The 22523-nt window shown below is 30.4% G+C and overlaps 1 protein-coding gene across 1 annotated transcript in view; it reads right to left on the bottom strand.

Moving 5' to 3' along the window:
* Positions 1-775: 775 nt before the first annotated feature.
* LOC117175499 overlaps positions 776-22523 on the bottom strand; it is a 135689-nt gene continuing 113941 nt past the window's right edge. Inside the window, 1 exon segment of the mRNA XM_033365206.1 lies at positions 776-1003. Within this exon segment, the coding sequence (XP_033221097.1) occupies positions 776-1003 (228 nt within the window).

Raw genomic sequence — 22523 nt, forward strand, 5'->3', positions numbered from 1 at the left:
GCCTTAGAGTATAACTAAATTATAACGCCAATATATCATTTACTAGCAAATAATTATATAAATATAGGTTACCTATGTAATAACAAGGTCAAATATTTAAAAAGGAGGTGTTAGTTCTCAAATATATAAGGAACCTTATTATTTGAACGACCCTTTAACAGAAGCTTTAGATTCTTATAAATGTAATATAAAAGGAACGAAACATCAACTTTAAAGCATGTAATATAAAATGAGCTTGGATATTTTAAGCGAGATGGTTGGTAACGCTTAGCAAGGTTCCAAACACTTTTTTTTTGAAAAGTGAGACAATATTTATTGCAAAAGTAAAAACAAATCCGAAAAATGTTCTTTTTTAAAAAACATTCCCGGATGTTTCCCGGCTTTTTCCTGGTGCTCAAAATAAAAGGCTAATTTATAGATTTCCGGTCAATTACCACCCTGATTTACTTATCGCTTTCGAAACTGGGGACTTTTTTCCAATAAAGCAGCACGTTTTAAATTCCTAATTCATAATTAATAAAATAATTTCCTATTGACAATAAGTTTGGAACAGATTGTAAAATTTATGCGAGAAGTTTTCGGAGAAGGAGCTAGAGACTGAGCTTTTAGAAGCTGTTATATCACATGATTATGCTGAAAGTCCGAAATTGATGGCCCGAGGCTAACTGCTAAAAGGAAAGTTTGTAATTAATGCTGCAGATGCCGTCACCCCGTAATTTCCCGTTCATGAACAAGGAACAAGATTCGATTATGGAAATACTTCGAGATATATCGATTATATATTTTTCTCCTCGAAAATTGCAAGTAAAGTCGTGAACGCACGAAAGTTTGGCGTGTCGAAGGAACCAGTAAGCAAAACTTCCATGCACGAAGCTACTCGCTGCCTCTCGGATCGAGGCTTTATATCCTTGTTAGAAAGTTTTTCCAGCGTTAAGAGGGATTTGGGCGAGATTGTTTCCAGCAACTTTGGCAAAATTTCATCCAAGTTCGGGGATCTGTTCTTCTACAAAAAAGAAAAAAAAGAAGAAAGAAGGATATATGGACAGCTTGAGAGTCTTTATTTTGGATTTGAAGAGCTGTTATAAGTTTATAGAATTCATAATGTTTGTAAGAGTTGTATTCTTAAACAGTTTTTTGTTATTTACTTGATTTATTTTGAATAATAATTTAGTTCATATATAAACGTTAGCGATTTCAATTTAAGTAAAGCTTAAGGAAGATTTATAGTTTACTGCAATTCATAAAATTAATCCCGCCGAGAAGAGAAACAAGTAAATTGCTGATTATGCCAATTTGTTCCATACATGGAACCCTATGCTATTCTCACTCCACAGACTCGCAGCTAAATTACAGGGAGCTACCGTGTATCCCATTTTGTCATCATAAACAACTGTTGCTTAAGCCCCCAGACTTAGGATGGATATCCCCCGTAAGCTTGACAACTGGTCTATTGCAGAAAATGGTTAGAAAAATCCCACTTAATTCATCAAGAAAAAAATATTTAAGCAATAAAAAAAGGAACCTTACATAGTATCGACAATTAAAATCGACTTTGAATCGCAGATCAAATTCTTTACTAATTTTAATGCAAAATTAATAAAAAATATAATGAAGACTTTGTGAGTTCAATTTTAACACATGGCTAAAAGTTTCATTAAATTGCGAAATTCCAAGATAGAAGAATTTCATTAATCAATATTAGGATTTTATCGGCTCATTAAAGGGATGGAATTAATTTTATAGATGTGTTGTTTATAAACATTGAAGGAATACCTAAAAATTATTGACTAATTATTTCATCAAATCATAATTTAATTAAATTAATTAATAATTCTGTAGTTACTTGGTATTTGTCTTGCTTTATGTGTTTTAGTTTACAAAAAAAGTACCAGAGACTGGCATGTTGCAGAAAATGGCTCGAAAAATCCCACTTCTTTTATAAAAACTCAAACAATAAAAAATAGGAATCTCATAGCATAAACATTTGAAATCGAATTTCAACCGCAGATCAAAAACTTTACTAATTTTTATGAAAACCTAATAAAAAATGTAATAAAGACTTTGTAGGTTCAGCTGTAACAACAGGGCTAACAGTTTCATCAAATAGCGAAATTCCAAGATAGAAGAATTTAATTAAACAATACTACGATTTTGTTGTTCCATAAAAGATATGGATTTAGATAAAGGCGTTGTAGATGAACATTGTAAGAATATCTAATAATTATTGAAAGGCTAATATATTATTTAGTTACTTGGTAATTGTATTGTTTAATGTGTGTTAGTTGACAAAAAAAAGTACACAAAAGAAACAGTTATTTTAAATGCTCGTTTAAATGCTATTGTTTCATGTGTATTTTCTTAGACTAAAAAAGAAGCTGTGATACGTAGGACAAACAAAGAATGTTCTATTCTCCTAGCACCCTTAAAGTTTAACAAAAGAAGAATAGTGTACAGAAAATACAGAAAAGTATTAATAATCAAAAGTTTCTAACTATTTTTACAATAGTTCAAATATTTTTCAATTACTACTGCCTGATGTGTTTTTCAAAATATCTATTTTTCAGTAAAACTCGATTTTTCTGGCGAGTTTTTACTAATTAAAAAAAAATCAAGCATAACCCGATATCCATATTATGAGGATAAAACCTGAAAAATCAGAATACCCTGGTCCCTTGAAATATCTCTCGTTCTCAGTCTACCAGAAAAAGTGATATTTTTTTTTAGAAAAGTAGAGTAATAAATTTTTATATAAAATTGGATTCGCAATTCCAGTTCAAAGCTGAACTAATTAACATCTATAAAGCTTATTTTCTGACAAAAGAAAAAAAAACGTAATTGCTGAAGCGAGTTTATAGCGCACCATTCCCTTTGAACTCGTGCTGTCCCACCTGGCTAGGAATTTATTTCTTATTACATTCACATTGAGTCATATAGTTTCAGCATCTAATTCACCGCCACGTATCTCTAGGTTCCGATACAAGCAAAGAATGGTAAAAAACGAATTTATTTGCTTTTTTTTAAACAGATGATTGATAATTTCAGTTATTTGAATATACAAATTTTTCACGTAGAAAATATGCCATAAATCGAACTTTTTCTACTTTTGAATCGTAAGTTAATAATAATTCATTTCCTTTCTTTCTTCAGAATCGCCAACAATTTTATGGTAACTTCTTCAGACATTACGTTGGAGAACCCGTGAGTTCTGATTTTTACGACCGACGTGAATTTACGAGATGCTCGTCGAGCAGAAATAATGTGTCGCCTAATGGATTGAGAATGTCTCCTCGTCTATTTTTTCTTTATTGACGGACGTTCCATAGGAATTTTGTTCCTGGAAAATATATCATTCAAAAGACACTACATTTTTTTAAAGTGTAAAAATGGTTAGATTAATTTATAAAATTGCAGATAAAATTATTATTGTACTTTTAATATTCGTAAACGGCATTCAGTTTCTTCGAAAAAGATTCTAAAATTCAAAGGTGGCCTTTATGATTGGAAAACGTATTTACTTTAGATAGTTTATTTAACGTTCTTTTCCTTGTAATTTTACACAGTTTCTCTAGAGGCAATATTTTTTGTATGACATCAGCTTGTGCAACGCTTAAAAAGAAAAGAGAAATTGCAATTTTCAGGATACGACCAACCTTCTAACGATGTAATCATTATTGGGAGGAAAAATCGAAACATTGCATATGAAAGAGCTGACAGCTTCCATACACAAACTCGTATACTTACTATTGAGGCAAAATGTTTGCAAAGAATGTTTCCTCAAAGGATTTTTTTTAATTCTAAAAGCAGAAATAATTTTTAACTACACATCCGAAGAAAGCAAAATACTAATATTATTTCTTCATTTGCTTGTCTATATTAGATCACAAAAATGTAATTACTTTATAGAAAACTCTTTTTTCGATTCATACGTTTTAATAAACACTATAAAAAATCAGCATATAATTTAAAAATACTATGCAAATCACCCCTTAGTAATTTGAACTTGTACTACCTCTCTTCACGAGTTAAATCGGATCAAGGACTTACACAAATTTCGTTCACGTTTCATCGAATATTTTATAAGCTTAACCAAGTTTGTCCAACGCTGATTAGTTTCACTGCAATATAATTTTCTTTTTAAATTCCTGCATCAGTTATCGTCCATTTATCATTCAGTGAACATAGGGACCATTCACAAATTACGTCATGATACTCCGAAGACTTTTTCCACCATCCCATTCTTCGTCACAGTTCTTCACACAAAGCTTGAATCCCGTTGTGACGTCACAAATGTGATTACCTCCCTCCTTTTTGAGAGAAAATTTGTGCTTTGATTTAATTTGAAAACGCATAAAAAATACAAAACATAGAAAACATAATACTTTAACAGACTTTACAGCCCAAAATGCTCTCAGAAAGGGAGAAATTAATTTTAAGTCGAATTATATTCCATTTTAAACCAAGTAGTTGAATTTTTTACCTACGAAGATGACCATTCAATCAAATGGGGTAATTTATAAATAAAAAAGAATTAACATCAATCATTAGGAGTGGCATTTTTAACCGCGTAGTCGATTCTTCAAGCTGACAAGACTCGTTTTTTTTAGAAGACATCTGAATTTTCAACTAAGAACTTTTTACAAAATGATACCAATGATCAATCAAAAAGGATGAATTTTCAATCTAAGAAGACGAATTTTCTACAAAATAGTTATTTTTTTAACGAAAAATTATTCGAAAAATAGCCTAACTTTAACTTAATAAAGTAGCGCCTACGAAAAATAGTTTCGTAACCTATTAGGATGTAAATGAGTCGCTGAATCTTGAACCACCCGTACTTTTCGTAACCTACTCTCCCTCCATTTCTATACTTTCCCTGTCATCTTCTACATTCCTCCCACACTTAAACCTTAGCTTTCCTTCCCTTTCCCAAATTATTCCTCATCTATTTCCCCTCTCGTCACTTCCCACACTTTTTCCCTTACTTCCTCTACTCCCCTACTTCTTGTCAGAAACAGGACCGGTCGATGAAAGGACTTATTACTTAAATTTTCATTCTACAAAGTTAAATTTTCAACAAGATCGTCTAATATTTAAACAAAAAAATTAAATTTTCAATGACACAGTTTAATTTTCAACAAAAGAATTTCTCAACAAAAGAATCAATTTTTCAACAAAAAATTAAATTTTGAACAAAAATTATGAATCTTCAACAATCAAAAAATACAATTTTACCAAAGAAGTTCAAATTTCAATCAAGTAGTTGGATTTTAAATCAAAAAGATTTATTCTTCACAACAATTGCAACACATAGTTTATACTCAATACAAAACAGATTAATCCTCTACTCAAGAAGACGAATATTCAACAGAATTAGTACATTTTGAACCAAAAAGAGAAAATTATACCGAAAAATGTAAAAGCTGACATTTCAATCAAAAAGGTTTGATTTTATAATCATAAACATTAAAATTAATCTAAGTAAAAAAATTTTGAATAAAATAGTTTAATGATAAATTAGAACAGAATAATTTTCAACAGAAAAGTTGCAATTTTAACCAAATAGATCAAATTTATACGAAAAGAAATTAATTTGAAACCCAAAATGACGTATTTTTAACAAAAGTTGGAGAACTTTTAACCCAAAAGTATAAATTTTTAAAAGAAATTTAGTTTTCAACCAAACAGTTTAATATTCGAAAAAAGATATGGACCTTCAAATGATAAAATTAATGTTTAATAAGCAGTTCAACTTTAAATCAAGCAACCAAATTTTCAGTTAAAAATAAATGTATTAAAATAGTTAAGTCTTAAGGCAATATGATAATTTTTATTAATGTACCTCAAATTTGAACCAAGTAGTTGATTTTAAAAGAAACATGAATTAACAATGAAAAAATTAGTAGTCGAAGTTTCAACTAAAAACCATCAATTTTCAAGCAAAAATAAATTAGTTGAATTTTCAGTTCAAAAACTTAATTTTCAACCCAAAAAATGTAATAAAATAGATTAATCTTCTACCAGATAGTAGAATTTTCAATTAGCAGCGATTAATTATAAGCAAAAAATATAATACATAGTAGATTAGAACAAGAATGAACAGATGCATTATTATAAAATAGAAAAGAGAGAATATAAGAAAAGGAATTTATATTTTCAATTTGTGAGTTCACATTCTGCGTTACGATACCCCTCCTACAAGTTATGAATTGTTACATAACCCGATAACTCCATCTTTCCCTGGCTCCATCTTTCAGAGTAAATAATGATAACATACGAGATTTGTCAGTGGCCATGTAGTTTCCAGAGAAATATTCGTCGTAGACTCAGCAATTCATTGCAAAACTGTGGTGCACCGTATACGTATTTCCATAATTTACAGGCCAGCTGAGAATATAGCGTCCGAACAACAATGAGAGATAGGATGGGCTTCGTAATTCGTACATTGTGAGCAGTTGCTTTGTGTCACCGTTCAAGTCGTAGCCTTTATAATACCCGCAATTCCCCGACTTGGGAACGTGAAAATGTTGTCATTTCAACGCCAAGCTGCCCATTGATGACCATTGGCCATTCGGTTTAATCTGCCTTTATATCGTCCAAATCTTCCGTTTCTCGAATAGTGAACGACGTATTTTTGTTTACAGTTTCACTAGGACCCGATTTTCACAAATGGTCCAACGGCCACGAATGGCGAAAATGAATGCGGAATATTTTTATTGTGAGCGAAACGTTTGCAGGATAATTACGAGAGTTAAATGTACCTTCAAAATGAATTGCGTTAGAAACTGATTTGACCTATTTAGCATTCTTCTTTTAGTATCTCTTCCAAAATAGAAGGTTTTCTGTTATAATTTATTTTCCTGCATATCATTTCAATGTACAAGTCACTGAAAATGGCCTAAATATAAAAACTTTTAAATTTTCCTCCCGCAATATAGAAGTAATATTTTTTTTCAATTTTACTCTTTACATGGTAAAATTGTTCGCAGATAATCATGTCAATTTTCAACTACATTAGCACAGACAAATATTATTTCTCTTATCTATAAAAAACCAAACTTTAGAAACTTTCCGCATAAAATCCACCTGATACAAATTATCTACTAGCAATATATTTAAACTAAATATTTTGCCACAAAGTATTCCTAGTAACAGTCAATAATAAGTTTTTGCAATGGTCAATGAGGAACCCAAAGTCCCTAAATTAAAGAACCTAGATACGGTCAACAAAGACCTATAGCAGGAATCAATAGAAACTCATAGCAACTACGAATGATAATACATACCAACTTTGAATAAAAATTGCAAACAAGAATCAAAAGAAACTCACAATCACCAATAATAATAAACTTTAGCACTGTCAAAAGTTCATGAGCAAAGTACAAGAGAAACCTCTAGACAATATCAATAATAACCGGTCTAATAAAAACGCATATTGTTAGCAACCCCTAGTACTCAAGACAAAAAGTTGTCCTAAAACAAAAGCATCATCCTCTCGCATATTTTGTGTCAAATCACGTAAATATTTGTTCAAATAAACATAATAATTTAGCCGAATGCTAGATGAATTTTTTCATAAACAAATTGTATTTGCTGTAAAAATATTCTTTTTGAGGCAATTTAAAATTCGCTTAACATTAAATTTGAGAGGAAATTCCACTTGTGTTAAGAGTCACCATTTTGACACAGAAGAATATTTCCTTAAGTGAGCAATAGAAAATAAAGGTCAATAACAAACCCTAGAGATATTTAAAAGCATCCTATAACAACTTTCAATTGAAACCCGTAGTAGCTATCAATAAAAGCTTGTAGAAAAAATAGATAGCAACCATAGAAACAGTAAATAAAAACCTATAATGACCTATAATAACGATCCATAGCAAGCCCTTATGGCCGTCAATAGTTAATTTTAAGTACGACCAATAACAATCTTCAGCAACAGGCAACTACAGTCCATGACAACTCTCAATAGAAAATCCTAAAATTACTTGAACAACAACCCACAATATTGGGTAATTTTAACTCACTATCTAAAAATAATTTAAGAGGTATCTGAAGACTAGTAGATGATTAATGAGTTGCAGTATGCCAAAAAGCAGTTTTTTATCAAAATCGCTCGACAGTTAAATGTTGAACGGCTTTGAATGTACTTTTTTAATGACCGCAAGGCTTCCAGGCAAAATGTGCAACTGCCACCTTTTTTATTTAAGCCAAAGCAACATTTTATTATTTATTATACAATCAAATTTTTAGTTTTTATAACTGTATAATAAATATAATTTTGAAATGTTTTTTTTATTCAGGACTTTTTTTGTAATGCTATAAATAGTTTTATGAACAAGTATCTTTTTTGTAATTTACAAAGATTAGTTATTGAAATTTATAGCTTTTGCATCAAATTTGAGGAAAATGAATATACGATATAAATGATCTAGCAATAATTTTTCTTTTTCAATTATTTAAAATACCTTTGTAAATGAACACACCTCTTTTTAATGAGTCCTTGTTATCATATTTTTTAATTTGACCAAACTTTTTATTTATTAAAGCTTTTAATTAAACAAAATGTCTCTATCTACCATTTTTTCATGATAGTCATCATAGACTATTTCGATCTTTTTACACGTACAATTACAGTTTTTTATGCAATCGACTAAAAGTGGCTTACTAATGACTTCTTCTTGTGATATAATATAAATGTACATCAAATTACAAATACACGAACATTTTCATAATCAAACTTTTTATTTCCCGTATTTTCTATAGAACCACCTCACGCTAGCATGTCTATTTTTATTTTGAATCGTAAAAAATAACATTGAGAATAAACATACTAATCTTTGGAAAAAAACAAAAGTTTCACTAATCTAATCTGATTAGTCATTCAACAGTTATGGTGCCTGCAGACAGAGACAGCTTCCTAAAAATCGTTTTTTATGACTTAGGGGGTCTCAAAACGTAGAAATTTGGTAAAGACTGACAAAGTCAAATTTTGCATAAAACTTGTACCCTCCCATTATTATTAGAATATAAGACCAAGATAACAAATGTCATTTGTAAAATATTTTTATTGGATTCCGTTAAAAAATCATATTTTATGCAAAAAGTATCAGTTTTAGCAAATACTCATAAAAAGTCAACAAAAACTTACACTTGTTCATTAAGTTGTTTATAGCATTACAAACAAATTTTTTTCTTTGTCAAATTCATAATAATTATTATAGAATTCTTATTAAACTGACATCAGTCCTGTTTTATTCAATTTCAGAATCATTAAAGCAGCATTACACTTGACATGCTATTAAAAAAATGTAATTTCACATTAAATACAAAATGTTGGTCTGGCTAAAAAAAATACCAGTTACATAATATGCAAAAAAGTTTTAGGCTCATTAAATAAATGACACCAAAATCCCTTGAAAATTGAACAGTGAAACGATTTTTGAACAAAAAAGTGCTTTTTGGCTCACTGGGATGGTCCACTAAACCCTCATAATTAAACCAATTTTTGTCGTTTTTGATGTTAATTTCCCCTACCTAAAAGAGCACTCCCATGCTTTCCATCAGCTTAGAAAATGCAAAAGGCGAAGTTGGTACATCTAAAAAGTGCACATAAGACCGTTTTAAATTGCATCTTCAAAATCGAACAAACTTGCATAGTGATGGGCCAAAAATACAAGAAAACAACCTTAACTCTCTTGTAAACTAATTTGAACTGCATTCGAAATATACAACAGGCATAATATAACTACCAACACAGAAAAACGCCGATCCTCAAAGGTTTGTCGATTTGTTGTTATTATTTTGAGCAGAAACAAAAATAAAACACTGCAAAATGAGAATATAACTGTTCATATTAAAATTTCACACTTGAAGTAATCTGACACTTGACAAAAACCAGAACCCACACAAATTATTTACCTAGCCAATATATCCTTTTTGAATCACTTACAATCTGAATGAAGTTGTGCAACGTTTTTCAGAAAGTAACATTTTTTTTATATGCAAAGTTTCCCATTAGAGATCATAATAGTACATCATCATCTTCTTGTGTTGTCTTACCATGCCGCGCCTTTTCTACTTGATATGACATGCGGTTATTACGACGTGGTAAAGATATTTAAATAATTTGAACGGTTGAAAAATTTAAATGTAGCTTACGTGTACTAAGCAGAAAACTCCGTCAAAGAATGTAAATTATTGTAACCTTTTACAACCTAACTAATGTTGCAACGTTGCAAAATTAGTTATAGTTTTCGTTTTTCAGAAAATAACAAAGTTTTATAAGCAAAACTTCCCATTAGTGTACACTCCCCTTAAAACGTTATCACACGTACGGCACGTACACTGATTGTGGTTCTCCCACTACGTGTGCTCTTTTGCTAATGATTTGCGCCCGCAATTCCTAGAATTTTCCGCCCCTACAGCCCCGAGGTTAGAAAGCAATCGGACTTGTACTGTACAATGATTATGTTCTGATGTTGTCTTATCATAGCATATTCTTTTCTACTTAAGATGACATGAGATTATTAAGACGTAAAGAAATTTTAATTATTTCACCCGAGAAAAATCTAAATGTAACTTATCTGTACCAAGTAGAAAAACTTGTCAGAACAAGTCACCTATTTAAATCCCTTAAATCAGAATGAAATTATACAACGTTTTTTTCAGAAAGTAAAATTGGGTTTATATGCAAAGCTTCCAATCAGAGATAATATTAGCACACAAATTCTGTTCTTGTGCGGTCTTACCATATCATGCTTTTTCTGCTTGATCTTAAATGCGGTTATTAAGGCGTGGCAAAGATATTTCAATTATTTGAACGGTAGAAAAATCTAAATGTAACTTAGATGTACCAAGTGGAAAACTCTGTAAGAACGAGTAAATTATTTATGTACTTCACAATTTAAATAAAGATATACAAGGTTTTATAGAAAACGGCTTTTGTTTTATATGGAAAGCTTTCAACCGGAGAAAATATTAGTACACACATCATGGATTTTGCTGATTCGAAATCGCGTTTCAGCTGATGAAAAAGGAGAAATATCGAAGTGTGATCTGCGATCCCATCCACGAATGAGAATCTAGTATCAGAATACCGCACGGTTTCGCTAGTTCGTATTCACTTTTTTTGTACTTCATGTCATGCATCGAAATGAGTGGATGGATTTCGTAACGTTTGGTGGCTTAGTGTGGGCTAGAGAGAGTTGGAGCTTGGCTATTACACGGACGTGTCGGTCCCTTTGAAATCCTACCTGGATGCTCGAGGCTAACTTGCATTAGTGATAGAGTGGAAATTCAAATAGGCAGTCCTGATCTCTATGCATCATGTATAGGTCAGAGCCACGGTGAACCGGTGATGGGTTGTAGGTTGTAGTGCATACCTGTCATCCCCACCTCCCTGCGGTATTACCGAACTGCTGCATCCGAATGGATCATCGGTTAGCGCGTCGGGAGGACTTCGTGGTTTGTTTTAATACTCTCATCAAGCTGACGAGAAGGATCACGTTATGCTGCATGTTTGACTGATATCATATGATTACGAGTACTATGTGTGTAATATGGCTATCCATATTAGGAAAGTAGCATATAATAGGATGACAAGGGATTCATTTCTAATAACTAATTTGCAGCATTATCAACATTAATGCAGCTTGCATTTAAAATGATAGGATGTGACTGGAATTGTTAAATGATATAGAATAATCTTCAAATCGATACATTCACATGGTCCATATTGAAGCTTCAGAATTGTTATTTATACATACTTAGAATTAAACAAATTTAAACTGCAAATCGATATAACTAAAGAATTTTCAATTGTGTATAAAAAATTGAGAGAGACATAGTTTTGAGGCTTGAGATCTCTATTTTTCCGATGGTGGGCATAAATATGATAAAATGTTGCTAATTATGAAAAAATATTGTTTAAATAAAACAAAACACGATTTTTCCTCATTTTTTGTTAATAAAATCGAGTTTTCCATAACGTTCCCAGTGTGCAATCTACTTGGAACCTCAATAACCGGTGGAATAAATGCCCAAGCTTTCAGATCACGTGGTTCCGAGATCTATTTTTTATCTTAGTGTGTTCAAAATGGCTCGTTAATGACAAAATTTTTGCGAAGACATCCACGAATTTTTTTCTCAAAAAGTATGATCTATTCGAGAAAGTGCAAAAGAAAAAAAGTTCTTAGAATCACTCAAAAAATACGTGAGAATTTTTCCACAAAATTAAATTTTTTTTTTTATTTTGTAATTTGTCAATTTTTGAAAAATTAAAAAATTGCTCCAAAAATTCTAAAAAAATGCAAGTGAATTCTTTGTTTTTTTCTTGAGAACCATGAGCTTATAGAAAAAATTATCGCGAATAAAAAGTTGTTAGAATCGAACAAAAAATTCACCTGAATTTATTTTAGAATTTTTGGAGCAATTATTTTATTTTTCAAATATTGACAAATTGCAAAATCAAACAAAAATAATTTAAAACTTTCTGGAAAAATTCGCACGTATTCTGTGAGTGATTCTAAGAACTTTTTCTGCTTTTGCACTTTCTCTAAAAGATCATACTTTTTGAGAAAAAAATTCACGAATATCTTCGCAAAAATGTTGTCATTAACGAACCATTTGGAACACGCTAAAATAAAAAAATTGATCTCGGAACCGGGTATTCTGAAAGCTTAGGCATTTATTCCACCAGTTATTGAGGTTTCAAATAGATTGCAAACTGGGAACCATTCGGAAAACTCGATTTTATGACAAAAAATTAGAAAAAATCGTGTTTTTGTTTTGTTTAAACGATATTTTTCATAATTAAAAACATTTTATAACATTTTCATGCCCACTATTAGAAAGAAGAGATCTTAAGCATCAAAAATATGTGTCTCTTAATTCTCTCTACCTTGAATTGCATGAGTTATAATTGCAGAAAGAGTGCTGTACCCAAAGGGGCATTCTCGGCGTTAACGGGTTAAAAATATATATCTTGAAAATCGCATAATTTGCAATTCTATATTTTTGAAACTAAAGAGTTTTAAAGAATGCCTCTTTAAAATTGTTAAGCTGTGAATTTTAACCCGAGTAAAAATTCTTCGACTTTGTTTCGACTTGAACTACCCCCAATCAATACATTCTGATTACTGAAGTCGACTGTTATAGCAGCTAATCTTTGTTAATGATTAAGCAATTTTGTATATTTTTATACAATTATCAATGATATTAATTTATTTACGAATCTTCATTTGTATTATACTTCTTTGACGACGATACCGACAATATTGTTGTTTACGTATTTCTCATGACTTTGGAGATCCTTATTGAGAATTACAATTTTAATTTGTTTGGTAAAAATGTTTAGGGTCATAGTCGTTCAGAACCTCAGATTCTAAATTTTCAAATTGAAAATAAATAATTTAGTCATCACATAAAATTCATTACAAAAGAGGTTCGTGTTAAGACAAGTTTCCGCCAAATTGAAATCTCTGTGCTAAGATCATAAAAGTAAGACATTATCTTATCTCTCGTCTCAATTTTAAGATGCAGCCAGGAATCGATGTCTTGGACATAAACTCAAGACTTCAGCAAGTCGAACACAATTCGAGGCATGTTTACTCTGGAAATCTTTACAATTAGAGAGTATTTCATTTAAAAAATTTACAATAAAAATTAAAAATTCTGTAATACATCTTCAGAATTAAAAAATGTAAACTGCAAATATATTCAAATAAAAAGTTTGCAATTGTAAGTCTTAAAAATTGTATTACTTTAAAGTTTAAATCTTGAAAAACTTATATTAACAACGCTTTAAAATACAAAATTTGTAATTCACAATTAAAATTAAAGTAAATCTTCAAAATTTAATGGTTCTAAATTGAAATTCCTAATGACTCAAGAATGTAAATATTACATTTATAAATAGTATTATTCCAAAAGAATGTTTCAGATTACTCATATCGAAAATTCAATAATCTATAATTCAATATTTCCAAAGTTTAAGAACTTTTATTTGTAACTCGTCTTAAATGCATTTTTTTAATCTAAACTTCTTAAAGTTGCAGTACTTTAATTTTTACATCCTTTAATTTATAGATTTTTTTATTTTGACAATTTACAACAATAACTTATACAAATGTTATGTTTTACAAGTAAAAATGGTGAAATTTTCATTACTTATATTCAAAATATCTTAATTTATCAAATGATGAATTGAAAGTTTGATTTTTGAATTCCTAAATCATCAAAGTTGAAGAATTTTCATTCATAAATCTCTAAAATTTAAGAATTTTCAACGTTATAAATTTACTATTGAAAAAAATGAAATTTTTAAGTTTTAATAATAAGAAACTGTAATTTTGCTGATCTACTTTCGAAACTTTACAAAAAAAATTAATACTTTACAAAAAAAAATTAAATTGAAAACATATATTTTAATTTGTTCATTAGGCAATAAAAATAAGGAAAATGTAAATAAGCGTGTGATTTATGCTAATTCACATAAATCATAAAACTTAACTTTTAAAATTGTCTGACTTTTTTAGACTCGTATTAAAGGCCTGATTCCCTGATTTGGCCACCTTGGTTAGAAAATCTTTAAAATCTTGTGAATCAATTATTTTCAATAAATAACTATTCTTAAAGGAACGTTCAATAAATATCCTTAGAAGCAGTTATTAGCAACATACAACAACTTCAAATATATGAAACGCCAGCATCGCAAGAATCACTATAGCAACGATTATTATTAACAAGCTCAAGCAAATTCAAAGATAATCGCTATTGCAATTTGAATTATGGATGGCTATTACATAATTTAGATGGAGTATAAATTGACTTTTTCGTCTGGGGAAACTTACAGTTCAGTAAAGTAAGGCTTAAAAACGTCAGAAAACGACATCTTTCAGACTAATAATGTTATTTTATAAAAAAAAAGAATCAATTAAGTATCGAAAAGAAGCTGGTTTTCCTCATCAGATATTATGTGGTATTTAATAGTACCAAAAAACGCAATAATTCTTATGAGAATTTTCTTGACTGTTAAATACCACAAGAGACCTGATGAGGAAAACCAGCTGTTTTTTTTTAAACTCAGTCGATTTTTGTTTTCGTAAAATGCAATTTTTAGTCTAGAAGATGCCGTTTTCTGACGCTTATAATACTTAATTTAATGAATGGTTATAAATAGAGAGGGAAATCACGAAAGGGTAACAAAGACGGATATAATTCGCAAACGCAGAGAATTCAAAACGAGGTTCAGACTCGACCACGTGAAAATTAGCAGAAATCTCCTTACCTTAAAGAGAAAGTGCACTTTTACTGAAAATAAGAGACCATATTTCCCCAACCTGTTTTCTAACCCTACCTTAACCTAAATCTCTCGTTAATTATTCTGTTGAGTTAATTAACTTCATATCCCTTCCTCCAAGTACTTGCCATTCTTGAAGCAACTTCTGAGACTGTTGCATCAGTGCAGAATTTTCTGAGATTTTCCTGACAAGTTATTTGATGGAAAATAGATTTTGCCGCTAGTAATTAAAAATTTTTCAAGGTTCAGGTCTCATCTTAAAAGTTATATTTTTTCTTCCCTTTATATTAATTTTATTTTATTTTTAAGGTTAGCAATATAATGTTGAATGGATTCCAATCATGACCTTGAATTATTGACCACCTTATTCATGAGATGTTTTTACATGCTCATTTCACTAATCAAAGCCAGGAAGGGTCGATATGAGACGGTAATAATTAACTCCAATTACAAGCCCGTTCGCGCTATTACGATCCCCGGATAACATGACATAATTGATAGATGCAGCTCAGCCTCTGGGAACCGAGGCTTCTGACTATTAACGATATAAATCCGTAGTGTAGGTAGTTTGAAATATTTCCAATCAAATACAAATTCAGTTAATCATTATTATTAAAAATATTGCTTTTAATTAAAAAATTTACTAATGAAATAATTTTATAATTTGAAGATGATATGCAATCACATACCAAGAAAAAAAGTAATCAGTGATTAAACCAGTAGCAAGAAATCAAGTGATTTAGTAGTTCAATTGTAGGTGAAAAACGAGGATTTAATTTATTATTATAAACTTTGTATATAATATCTATATCTCATGAATATTTAACTAAAGTACTCTCTAATTGAAAAATGCTTATATTTAAATATAATTTAAATATTTTTTATCAGAAGATAGATTTTGTTTCCTTATATTCATCAATTTTATTCTAGTGTATTCATTCTTTTCAGTACAGTACCATAAATTTGTCAAAGTAATATCCTAAGTAAGCTGCAAAGTAGTAATTATAGAACACAAAAAAGGACAATTTGTATAAGCTTCTGCGTAATAGTTTTACATATTATTACATTTTCCGCTAAGAATTTATTTCTTTAGTTGAAAATAAACTTGTTATTTTTTTTGTCTTTTTCAGTTTGAGATTCAGCATGTTTGTTGATAACTGGCTTTTTTGTTTAAAATTCATATTTTTTGTTGAATCTAACAGTTTTTTTTATGTAAACAAAAATATTTTTGTGTGAAATATGATCTTATACATTTTTGTTAAGGATCTGCATTTTTTAAATGAAAATTGAACAACTTGGTTAAATATTTCAATAAAAAAAAATTTTTGGAAAATGGTGTATTTTTCTGACTATCCGTCTTTTTTTTAATTCAAAAATTTGATTTGAAATATATCTATTTTGTTGAAAATGCAATATTTATACTATAAATATTATGAAATGAAGAATTCCAATGGGAATTTAATATTTCAGCCCATATTAATTTTATTGATGAAAATTTATTTCCTATTTTCCTGAAAAATCTCCTTATTTCCCCTGTTTGTACAGTATTCTAACCTGTGAAGCTTGTTATTTCTATAAAGATGTTTTCATTTGTAACTTCAGACTTGATTTACCCTCGGTTTTATCTTTCGGATTTAGTTTCTCGATTAAATCTTTAGCAATTTCTTCACTGTCGACCATTGGTATTATGAAAAACAAATTACAAAGCCCCATGTTCTTTAAAAGAATCCTATATTTATTTAAGATTAAACGAATTTCCTTTACCCGACTATAGTTGAAAACATGTTAAAAGCCATTATGCTCCCTTTTTTACACAAATTACTCAAGCAAAATTTCTCTTATTAACTTTCACCTGGTAAAATAATCAAAAAAATTTTTATTTGTTGGAACACGAATATTATAAAAATGAAATTAATTATTATGAAGCGTGAGTAAGCTACGTTTGAAGAGCTTTCAATTACATTGTACGAGTATTTTCATAAGTTCTAAATCTAGAAATTTATTCTTTTTCCGCAAAGCTGTGAAACTCCTTAAATTCGTGAATGAGCGTAAAGTTACCATCGTATACTTTGAAATTTTTATTCGAACAAGTCCTAATAGGTTCGATAACGAACTATTCGCTGAGACGCTTACTTCCTGCCCCAAGTGCAACTTCTATACGAGGAACGATCACCAGAACGTTTCTCGTAAGGGAAACCGGTAAACGTTAAGTAGCACTTTCCTCCCTCAAGTGATCATAGAATACGAGCCTGCGGAGGTCAAGGGGTGCTTATTCCAATTTAGGTGCAACTTACTGCATCAAATGGCTACGAGCTTTCGGCATCTTTCAGCGTAAATCAAGCAGAAATACCCTTCCATAAAGTTCGTTAACAATTTTAAGCTCTTTTTGCCTCCCCCCGATCTCCTTGTTGATGATCGTAGATTTTTATTTACGCTCTGACCCCTCCGAAAAAGGGGATGTAGCCTGAAATTCTCTTTTAAAAATGGTCTCTCAAAATAGAGTGATTTTCACGTAAATAAAGCATTAGGGCAACAGATTCTTTTTAATCAAATTAATGTAAATACCATCTTCAATTAAATATGAAACACTTTAAATTCTCAAAATTCCAAATCGAAATATTTTTCATTTTCAACAAACTAGTTCAACGTTCAACCAAAAACTATTTTTTGTGAAAATAGGTGAATTTTTAACGCATGAAGACAAATGTTTAAAAATTATACCAAACCTTTGCAACAAGAAACAAGTAGTTGAACTTTTAAGCCGAAGAAACTAATTTTCAACACAATAAATGATGGTCAAAGACAGGTGAATTTCCGAACAAAACAGATAAATGTATCGAAATAGTTTAATTTTTATTCTTCAAATATGCATCTTCAACCAAATAATCGATTTTTCAAACAAATAAAATTGAAATTCAACCAGAAACAGTTGAACTTTCAAACAAGCATAACGAATTTCAATTGAAGAGAGTGGATTTCTTCACACAAAAGTTCATTTGTAACCAAGAAAGATCACTTTTCTACCGCAAAACATGAATTTGCCCACGAAAGATGAATCTTTAACCAGATGAATTAAACAATAAAAATTAATTTCTAACGAAATTGTTAAATACTCCACTAAATCCAACCAAATAACTAAACCCAGCCAAAAAGACAATTTTCTAACCAAATAGTTGAATCGTCTAGTAAAAAGAATAAATCTTAAAATCTTAAAATATGAATTCAACTTTTCGAATTTTTAATTAAAATTTTGGGATTTCCAACTTAAAAAGACAAATTTTTTACAAGAAAATTTTATTTTCAATCCTAAAATATGAATATTCAACCAAAAAAAATGAATGTTTCAAAAAAATCTCGACTTTAAACCAAGTACACGAGTTTATGTTTTAACGAAACAAGATAAATTATGAACAAATTACTTTTTTTATCATCATTATGCCAATAAGCCGTTTCCCTTTCGGGGTAGACGTCAATAACTCAGTGAGAAAGGGAGTCTTGTGAGGAAGGACGTATAGATTCTCTAGATTAATTTAGAACTCTCTTCTTACTTATTTAAGTACACGTTCGTTCCGCAACACTGTTTCGACCCAGGTTGCTGGTGAATCTCTCTAGCAATCACCCCAAGTCGTCATGTGAGGTTCCCAACTCGGGTCCATTAGTATCCAAGTTCTTTTGTTTCAGGCATCATTTACTCGACTCATACACTCTTTAATTAACTATTTGTCGCCCTACTTTTCTGTCCTGACATCCTTCTCTAGCTTTATTCAAGTCAATGAATTTTTCCATGCAAGGTCTTGTGTTTCTGTAAGTTCTTATGTCTCTTCAAATTAATGTCTTATTCACACATTCTAACCATTCTTTTCGCGTTCTACCTCTGGGCACATCACCATTTACTTTACCTTGATGCACTTGTTTCGTTGGTCATTCATCTTTTATTCTTTCAACATGCCCGAAACATCTTAAGTCAGTATTCTACTTTGAAGGCTCGAAAAGAGCCATTTTTCCGAATTTTTCTGAGATTATTGATAATAATTTCAATATACATGCAAAAATAAGAAAATGGCGTGGAAAAAACAAAAAACAACGAAAAAAGTGGGTTTATTCTCACAGTTTTTTGCAAAAAAAAGTATAGTTGAAATTTAAAATTTAAAATAATCCTAGTTCTGCCGGTTGCTATAATTGTACAGAATATGTGGTCGAAATTTTATAACAATCGGTTTAGTTGTTTTTGAGATGTTTACAACAAGCGGCGCAAAAAAGTGGTTTTGAGAAAAACGCGTTAAAAGTTTTTCTAAATTAAAAATCACAAAAAATTTTACTAACGCTCAATAAGCGATGCCTACACCATACAAAAGGCCTTCTGACTGTTCCAGAAGAACTCTAACAATACGTTCATGGTCGTGCGGACTGGCATACTGAGCGGCGATTTGGCCGATTGATAGTTACGTTCAAGGGGTGGAAAAGTACAGTTAGACTTTATGGATCTTTGTAAAATCTTGAGAGAATATTTTCGAATATATTTACTTTCGAAAAATGTAAAATGTCGTTACTGACTTTGTCTGGGAGTGCTTTCCTGCATAATGTACGCAGGAATTTCATGTCTATTGCTTTCGTTTCACTCTTATCCTTGTCTTGATAGGCCCGCGTCTAGCTACTATGCAGTACAGTTGGTAACAATAGAGAATTATGTATTGCCATTTTAACTTTATTTAATATATGTTTACTTCTGATAATGAGCCCTGTTCTACCAGTAACCTTCTTTTCCTCGTTCATGCGCCTATCACTCCCCATCTAGATTTCCTTCACTAGTCAATAGACTACCAATATATACGTACTTATCAACTTGTTCTATTCTCTCATCACTTGGAATATGGTACATATAGTTTTATAATTCTTTCCTTCGAACACCATAATTTTTGTTTTGTTTACGTTAATTTTGAGGCCTATGCTCTTCATGCTTGTATTCAGTTTGTTCCACATTCTTTGCGAGTCTTCGATTGATTCTGCCATAACAACCTTATCGTCTGCGAACGCTAGTCCACTTACCCTTACTGTTTGGAGATCTACACCTTCTTCGTCAAAAAGGGCTATTCTTGGACCCTTTTTCATAAATAATATAAATATCTATGAGAACAGAACGCATCCTTATCTAACGCCTTACATAGTATCGAACCAGTCACTCAGTTTTCTATTAACCCTTACAGTACTGTTTTGAGTGCTTCTAGGAGCCGTTCACTGAAATCAAATGATTTTTCTAGGTCAACAAATGCACAGAAAGCTTTTTTTTCTACTCTCCAACTTTTTTCTATGATCCATCTTTAGCTAAATATTGATCCGCACATGATCTTCTTGACAAAAGTCCACTTTGGACTTCCGATATATTTTCTTCTGTTATTTTCATTGCCATACGAAAACGTATTGATAGTTGGTATTGCAACAAAGAATATTTTGAAGTTTAAATTAAAAAAAAGTTGAATTTAACCACAAAAAAACGAATTTTCAACAAAATAGTTCAATTTTTACCCAAAGAGAAGTTTACAAAAAAATATATATATAATAGTGGCGCTTTTAACAAAATAATTAAATTTTCATCCAAATAGTCGAATTTTTAACTAAGGAAGATAAATTTCAAAACAAAAATATAATAGTAGACTTTTCAACTAAAGATAGTTGGAACTTCTTGTTGGTTTCTATTAGAGTGTGGAGTATGAAAAATGATAGTCATTTCCACACTTTTAAAGTGATTATTGAACTCTACTGCTGCAGGGCCGTTTTTGTAAATCACAAAGTTTCCTCAAATTTATTATCAGACAACGTATTGAATGTTATCTAAGTTCGGCGCTGTTTTTGGAACGACCCCCCCCCCCCCCCCCCCCCCCCATTGGTAACGTAGTTTGTGGATGGTCCCAAAGGTATTTTCTTATTCCTGGTACCTTCAAACAAATTCTATGCATTTAAATTTTCTACCCTGAGAGCAAAATCACTGCAATACTGACCTGGATAAAACGATTTCACAAGACCATAAAAATGCCTTCCTACCCTCCTAGAAATATTTGATTGGGCACGATTAATAACGATTAAAAGTAGTTACAAGTTGAGTCGGTTTAAATTGTTGTTAATTGTGTCAATTTTTGCCAATCGGGTTGAATTAAGTAAATGCACTTGCCTGCAATACGGCCTCTGCAGTTTTCGTTTGTAACACACATGACGCGCACGTGTTTATTAATTAGATATTGAATTTTTAGTTTACCAAAAGTTTTAAGTACAAAAAATATAATATTTAGGTGGTATACCGAATGAAAAGTCAAAATTATATGGGTTAACAACATGTGAAGATCATACCGTTTAACGATGTGACAATGATATAGTATGATTATCAAGTAGGCAGTCTGATTTAGCGGGTATATTATTGTAACACGCTTATTTACTTCTTTTTTAATTCATATTGTTGAAATTTTTTTGACGAAGTAAAAAGCCGCTTGTAAATAATTAAGGCAAAATCGAAATGCCGTACTGAAAACTTAACCTCTCATTTAGAATAATGGATACCCAACTGAAAACGATTGGAAACATTATAGAAGGTAGGATGGAGCCAATATTCATTTAGGTTTCATTATGTTCAAAATTGAATTGAATACATGCAGAATTCATCACAACAAATGTATTTCAATCCATATTCTCTCCTTCCTGAAATATTGTGATTAATGACTACATATTTCTGTAATTATGGTCAAATTTTTTATTTAATAGTCTGAAAAAAACTTTGTTTTTGGTCTTTATATCCAGTTGTCTTTTCCATAATTTCATCAAATCTTATGTAACCGTATGGTCCTTTTTCGACATTTTAGCATATTAAAGGATAAGAGTTTAATTTTAATTTTATGTATTGTTTTAAACTTTGAGTTTAAAATTTTAAAATTAAAAAATTATTAAGTTTCAATGTAAGCAGTTTAAAAGCCTGAATTTTAAAATGATATTTTTGGAGTCTTCATTCTTACTAATTGAATTCAAATCGAAGCAAGATTAAAAATGTACATTTTTCACACTTAAATTTCACATGGCATAATTTTAAATTCAATAAAGTTAAAGGCTTCTGATTCCATATTGTACTATTTTAAATGCTTTATTTATAAAAAGTTTCTAGAAGGGTTGTAATTTATGCATATATTAATGAACGTTTAAACTCGAAATCGCTCTTTCAACTGTTCTAATTTAATATTTAAAA

This window comes from Belonocnema kinseyi, chromosome 6 (genome assembly GCF_010883055.1).
Source record: "Belonocnema kinseyi isolate 2016_QV_RU_SX_M_011 chromosome 6, B_treatae_v1, whole genome shotgun sequence".
Classification (NCBI taxonomy): Eukaryota; Metazoa; Arthropoda; class Insecta; order Hymenoptera; family Cynipidae; genus Belonocnema; species Belonocnema kinseyi.